The sequence below is a fragment of the Phallusia mammillata genome, chromosome 3 (genome assembly GCF_965637545.1).
Source record: "Phallusia mammillata chromosome 3, kaPhaMamm4.hap1.1, whole genome shotgun sequence".
Taxonomy (NCBI): Eukaryota; Metazoa; Chordata; class Ascidiacea; order Phlebobranchia; family Ascidiidae; genus Phallusia; species Phallusia mammillata.
The window spans coordinates 8,368,865-8,376,507 of record NC_137254.1 but is presented as its reverse complement, the minus strand read 5'-3'; the positions used below and the strand labels follow the sequence as shown (position 1 = coordinate 8,376,507).

Genomic DNA, 7,643 nt, shown 5'->3' with positions numbered 1-7,643 from the left:
TTTTCGGCAGTTTGAATAATAGACATAAGGCTTGGACTACTTTCTGTTGAAGTCAGGGCGTTTCCTTATGTTTTAATAGAGATGCAAAACTTTAAACCGAGAAATTTTTGAAGGAAAGCAATATAAACACCCAAAATTTGTATGTATGTTATACTTAATGCAACTAAGGTTGAAGGTCAGTGGTAGGTATTACGGGTTATAACAGAAATCAAACATGGCTCATACTTATGTGAACAACGATGCTGGTGACTACGAAACTATTGAGATCAAACAAGGTCGTTACCAGCCTGCAGCAAACAGAAAGAAACGAGGTAATATTTTAAAGGATATTTTTAACTTTGCAAAAAATCTCTTCAATTTTTTTGTTTACATCTGTCCAAAATGCTGTGTAACATATTTAAAATGTTTGTCGAAACATAACACAAACCACAAATACTTACTCTCGAATATTTACTGTGACTTTTCCCCTTCAAACCAGAACGACAGGGGCCCTTCTCAAATGTGTACGTGGAATCTTCCACAGACGTATATGAAGAATCCATTAAAACAACACCAACACCTAAAACTGTACACAGTTCTGGTAAGTTGTTTTGTAAATGCTTGATAAAAAAAAAAACTCGCAGTACATTTAAATCTGTGTTGAGTGCTACCAAACAAATCTTTAAACTGTGTTTAAACTACGGTTGTTGCATCATTTATGACCACTGTAGCGCAAAAAAAAACAGTTTTCTCCTGCAAACTCAGTTAATTTATTTCAAACAGTTTATTTTTAAGTCTAATCCTATTTCAATAGGTTTTAATGCAACAAAGTTCCTGTTTTTTTGTGGTGGAGAGGCTACGTTTAGAGAAACAATGACTTCTATTTTATACAGAAACTGTCGACACGCAGTCAGGTAAAAAATGTCCAAGAATTTTTTTTGCAAAACCAAACACATCAAACTGGATTGTAGTCTTGGTGTGCGCAGTTGGTATTCTGGCTGCTTTGGGTCTAGTTTTCGGGATACTCAATTTCACAGGAAAACAGGTGCAGTTAACTTGTTACACTTGTTGCGTTTGACTGCAAACTGCACGTTTTATTGTTTCAGAACTTAGACGAAGCAACTGATCACAGTAAGTCATAAACCATAATCGAGTTTCTGACGAGTACTTCAGACTGATTTTTGTAAACGTTTTTAACTTTAAGCTTGACTGAAAATAAATGTTTGGGTTTAAACATATCCAAAAAATATTAACCAGTCATTATGCAGTCAGCTGTTATCAAACATTTTAATCTAAATGTAAGTCTTATATGTTTCTTTTTGACACAAATGTAAGAATAAAAGACTTTCCAAGTATAATTACGGGAGGTTGAAAACTTAAATAAAGTTAGTGCAGTGTTGTAGAACTAAAAGTTTCATTAAAAATAGTGTTTCTATTGCTCAGCACCACAGGCAACTGGACAAACAACTGTAAACACAACTGAATAAAAAATTTGCTGAAGGAGCCACTTAGACAAAGTTGTCGTAGTTTTGCATGAATAAAGGATATATTTAATCTAATTTCTGTATTGCTCAGCACCGCCGACAACAGGACAAACAACTCTGAACACAACAGAATCTGAGACAACAAAATCACCGCTCGGTACTTTCCCAAATCCTGCTCGTTCATGTATTCAACTGAGAGACACAGGCTTCAAAGATGGAATTTACGTCATACAACCGTCACTCAAATCGTTTGAGGTGTGGAATTATATTTTATGACGATGTTTACTTGATTGCAGACCAGCCCGGAAGCGTTCATGCACACCAGCAATCACGGCACACACATATATAAATGACAGCACGCCAGGCCTATTGTTGGCGTTATACCGAAAAATCTATGTGGAAAATATCTGGTGACCGGCTAAGTCGGTGAAAGGCCTTCACTGGGCCTGGCGTACTGAGAGTTGTTTACAATTTTGCCTTTAACGAGAATTCTGCCTTTAATGTAAAAAAAGATGGTCTGTCTTTTTTTTCTGACAATCCATCAATGACATCATTGCAACTTTTAGAATAACAAATGTACTCTTACGAACGAGTTTTGTTTACAGGTTTACTGTGACATGGTTGCTGCTGGTGGTGGATGGATTCTCGCTGCAACTATCAACGACAATGATTTAAGTTTAGAAGAAAGTTATAGTGATTTGTGGTTTGTTACATCGTCAAACAACAACGATAATATTATAGGTAAGTTATATTGTACTAATGCAAGAAAACATTTTACGTGCTTCTTGAATTCCAGATTACCAAAATTGGATGAACACAAACGCATTTGGAACATTTTCTACTTGTACACGATCAGATTTTAAAAGTCAAGCTTATTTTGAATATCAGGCAAATATTGATAAAAAGTGACTTAACCCATTTTTTACAATGGAGAAATCAATTTCAGGGAAAAGATGTTATGTTACGTCATGTTTTAAACCAAACACCACTAGAGATCAGCAGAGAGCAAAGTTTTTTGCAATATCAAACAGAGAACGGATTTATGCAATTTTATGGAGGAAATATGCAAAAAATGTTTAATTCTCGATATCAAATAAGTTCCAAGAATGGTAAGAAATACCCTTAAATGTAGCTTTTGCAAATATAAGATTATGTACCTCTCAGCATTACTGATTGCCTTTAAAGTGCACTAAAGTATAAATGTTGAAAGTCCCAATTGCTAAATAATTATGTATGAATTTCTGTATTTTAACAGTAAGTGTATATTAGCCTGCGGTTGAACTCTAAAAAACGTATGCAGGGAATCTTCCCAAATTTGGTAAATTAATTCGCTCTAAACTAAAGCAAGTTTTATGTTTGCTTAAAGTTTTTTATCCTGATGTGAATTCAATGTTGAATCGACTTGAGAAAAAATCCACAGAAATCACGAGTTTAATTACTGATTTCTATTTTTACAACTATGGTTCTCATTCTTATTTGATGGATGATAGTCAATTGTTTGGAAACAATTACGGAATGAGGGTATGCTATTGCCATTCTGATATGATCAAGGAAATTATAACAAAAGTGTTTGTTCAGGTCAGATTCTACACAAGACATCGTTGCAATTATCCATACGAATATCAAATAGATTGTTCTGATCATTATAATCGTTATGTGTATTATGATTTGGATGCTACGTATGTTTAAATTGCAATTTTTTTGTTGTTAAAATTTAACTAAATAATCAACTGTAAAAGATGCGGCATTGGAAACATAATGAGTTCAAGTCGAAAAATGCGTCCCTTTTTTGCTTTGTTTGGTATCGGAAATTTTGACCACTGTTTTGATTACATGAATTTCGAAGTACGTTTATACTGCGTTATGACATTTTTCAATTATCCATTTAAACTTTGTTCGTTTTAGTTATACAGTCAAAGACCAGTAACTGATTCAGTAGTTCTCTACGAGGGAAACCACACTATCAACGATTTCTTTTTGCATTTTCAATCACAATGTAGAAATGGAACGTCATATGCCAGCTTGTGTGATGTTTGGTTTTATGTCAATAATCCAGAGGTACGTTTTACCTTTGTTTTACCTAATATCAGTAGATAGTTTCAAGTCACGGAGTTTACGCAGGTAATATAATACAGTTGTGACTGGAATTGTTTTTAATACGTACCTTCAAATTTATTTTAAAGCCAAAAGATTGTCGATTAATTTCTGATAATCAATAAAAAACTAAAAATTGTTTTTGGTAATTGTTACTTGAGTTACACTGCAGTTTACACACATTTGCAAATTCTGAATTTGATAGCATAGACGAAAATATTTCCTGCATTATTTTCTTCTAAACAAATATTATAAGATTGCCTATATAAATAAAAGATATAACTTAATAAAAACTTAGTATTTTTTTTATTTCTAACTTTTTTCTTTTTAGCTTTGGAAATCATCTGGAACGCCTATTATCAGTTTATACAACCCCGTCGGCAATAGTTATTTTTTCGAATGGTCAATTAAAAATGCTGTATCAAATATAGTTTTTGGTTACACAATGATTTCAAGGTAATAGGAAGGGTTTGGCATTGTACTAACAAACATTGTAATAAAATACTTTTCTAAAATCGATTTTAATTGGTAGGAGAAATGGAGTTTTAATAACCGAAACTGAGATTAAAGCTGCAACGTACAAAATATTGGAAATCATTACAGAAACTGACTTTTGTGAGTAAATAATTTGATGTAACTGAGAACTTATGCTTTACAACAATTTGAAAAAGCTTGTTGTTTCAGGTCCAGATTGCTTGTATGATGATGACGTGCTTTCGGTACCAGTTCAATTTTCAATCGGAAACGATTCAGTGGTTAACTCGATGTTGCCACCAAGTGTAAAACCTCTACCGACCGGTTTTGTTCAGTTTCGTGCTTATGGAAGAACTGGGAGCGTCTACGCAATGTGTCCTGCTGTTAAGTGAGTAAGAATGCTTTTACACATTGGTAGTTAGGTGCACTCGTGGATAACTTACTACCGTGCACCTAACCAGATTACGGTTCTTGAGCTAATAACTCATGTATTTGAATAATCATCATCATTCATCATTTTTCTTTCCCGCTTAATCCTTTTGAGGGTCGCGGGGGCAGCAGCTCAAGATTGAGCCTCCACACTTCACGGTCAGTCACCACTTCCTTCAGTTCATCCGGATAAATTCCCAAGGGATTCCAGGCCAGGCTTTTAACTTGATCTAACCATCGAGTTCGAGGTCGTCCAGTGGGCCGCTTCCCTTTTGGTTTTGCAAACAGAGATTGTTTGGGAAGCCTTTTCTGAGGCATTCTGTTAACATGGCCAAACCATTTCAGCTGGGATCGTTCGATTTTGAGAAGTAGAGGATCGACGCTTAGAGATTTGCGGATTTCGGAGCTACGTACTTTGTCAAGTAAAGTAACCCGTTCAACCCTACGCAAAAACCTCATTTCAGATGCTTGTAGTTGTGATCGCACCTTCTCGGTCATGATCCACGCCTCATGACCATAAGTGAGTATGGGAATGAAGATGGTTTTAAATATCGCCATCTTTGCCTTCTTTGACAATTCTCGTTTCATGACAACCGAAAGCTGCAATGCCCTTATCACAGAGCTTGCTTTTCCAGTTCTAAAATCAATTTCGGTGTCTTGTCTCCCATCACTGCAAAAAGCAAACGACTAATTTTAAAGCTTCCAATCGTGACACAATCATCAGTTAGGCTGCACTTGTCAATCCAGTTCATGTAGATAACGAAAAGGAGTGGTGACAATACACATCCTTGCCGAAGACCAACCCCCACATGGAATGGTTTAGTTTGTTTGCCGTTCACGCGAACACAAACCTCGGGCTGATTGTAAAATGATTTTATGGCCAGCAACAGCTGGCCATTGATGCCATGTTCCTGTAGTACTCCCCAAAGCTTTTCTCGAGGAATCCGATCAAATGCCTTCTCAAGGTCGACGAAACATGCGAATACGTCTTTGGCATATTCCCATGATTTCTCGAAGACTTGCTTCAATGTGAAGATTTGGTCCGTAGTGCTGCGACCAGGACGAAAACCACACTGGCCCTCCTCCAGTTTTGTTTCCACTATTTCTCGGCATTTTCGTTCAAGGCATTTGGCATACACCTTTCCTGGCAAACTAAGCAACGATATTCCTCTGTAGTTCGTGCATTCCTTACGATCGCCTTTTTTAAAAATGGGAATAACTACGCCCGTTTGCCAGTCTTTAGGTGTCTTGCCAAGTTTCCACGCCACTTGACACACTTGTGTTAACCACAGAATTCCTTCCCGTCCAAGAGCTTTCAACATTTCAGGTCGGATTTCATCTTCACCAGCTGCCTTTCCGGATTTTAGCCCTCGTACTGCTATTGCAACTTCGACTGCTGTGAAGACTTCCTCTTCTCCTGGTTGGACTATTTGCTGTGTATCAATTGGCGTTGCCTTTACTGGGTTCAAAAGGTCTTTAAAGTATTCTCTCCATCGTGCAAGTATATCCCTTTCTTCACGAAGGATGTTTCCATTTGTGTCTTTGATGTAGCTTGTGGCATTTGATCTCTTACCACGCAAACGGCGTATGGTCTGCCAAAATACTTTATTTGCCGATGTGTAGTTGGAATCCAACTGTCGACCAAACTCCTCCCAAGATTTCTCTTTGGACTTTTTAACTGCTAAAGTGGCAGCTCTCCGCGCTTCCGAGTAACGCGATTGTAATTCAGATGAAGACCTGTGTTGCAACAAAGCCCTATAAGCCTCCTTCTTTGCACTAATCACTTGTTTCACATCCTCATTCCACCAAGGTGTTTTCTTTTTGTTCTTCGTTACTCTGAGTCGTTTTCGCCCGCAACTTTCCGCAGCAGAAGAAATTATGGCTGTTTTGAATGATTCCCATTCCATCTCAATGTCCTCAGATACATCTGGAAGTTGTCTGAACTTTGATGACATGCTCGATGCAAACTTCTTTCTTACTTCTTTGTCTTCCAAAGCCTCCCATTTGATCCTATATGCCACGGTTGACTTACGGATTTTCTTGTTATGCCAAGGATCGCAAAATCGTAAGGAACATACCACTAGGTGGTGATCAGTTGACAATTCAGCACTGCGTTTGACTTGAACGTCCAACACATCAGAAAATAAGTCAGTCGACACAATGTAAAAATCTATCAAAGATCTTTGCCCCAAACTAGGTCTATACCAAGTATACTTGTGAACATCTCTGTGTTGGAAAAAGGTGTTCATGATGCTAAGTCCGTTGCTACAGCACAGCTGTAACAAATACCGACCGTTCTCGTTAAACGAGGCATCTCCATGTTTTCCAATCACACCCTTCCATATTTGAATAATCCGTGCATTTAAACAATCGTTTAGTGCGGCGCACCCAAACTCCCAAGTGTCGATTTAAAAATGAGTGGTTATTTAGTTGGGTCGTCGATTGCAATAGTTCATGAAGCTATTCGACAACGGAGTACCGCTTATTGTATACTTTGACGTTTTGACTAACGCATTCGTGCAGCAAAAATATTTGTTATTTATTTAGGGTGAAAGATTGGAGAAGCGAATTTGTTTGTATTGGTGGAATGAAGAATCCAGATTCTCCCTATTTAGATGACTGCAATGATTTTACAAGTAAATAATAGTTTTCTCAACATTTGTTTGTTTAAAAAATGTGTTTCTGTTTAATGTAGATTGGAACGGATATCAAGGAACCTTGTTGAACGAAACGATTCCAGTTGATTATGCTCATTCTCTGAGAGACCTGGATTCAACAATTATGATATTTTATCGCTAAATAGGATTTGAATCGGGTCACTTTCACTGCTTGTCATCGCAAAATTATATGTAAAAATTCTGCTGATGTATTCGATTTTCATTGAAATCTTGACCACCCGTGTTTCCTGACTCAATTCTGATACTTAAATACTCAAGTTCGATATATAATGGAAAATTGTAGATGATGATAGATTATCACTGATTAAACCGCGTACAAACTGTATGTGCTAATTCTCTGTTATATTTCATCTGCTTTAATCAAAAATCACTACATTAGGCAGAATATGTAAAAATGGTTTCGTGTTGATTAATTCGATCTACCAAGTCACTTGAATTGAAAAGGCCTGACATACCGATTGTTTGGATTAATTTGCTGAAAGTCGGAAAGCTCGTTATACATCAG

At 36.8% G+C, this 7,643-nt stretch overlaps 1 protein-coding gene across 1 annotated transcript; it reads left to right on the top strand.

Annotated features, from left to right (window-relative positions):
* The first annotated feature begins 214 nt into the window (after nt 1–214).
* LOC145219429 (intelectin-1-like) lies at nt 215–2,589 on the top strand. The gene is made up of 6 exons (XM_080086795.1): nt 215–311; nt 479–580; nt 1,555–1,718; nt 2,069–2,204; nt 2,260–2,351; nt 2,410–2,589. The coding sequence occupies exons 1-6, from the start codon at nt 215–217 to the stop codon at nt 2,587–2,589; spliced, it is 771 nt and encodes a 256-aa protein (XP_079942921.1).
* The last annotated feature ends 5,054 nt before the right edge of the window (nt 2,590–7,643 follow it).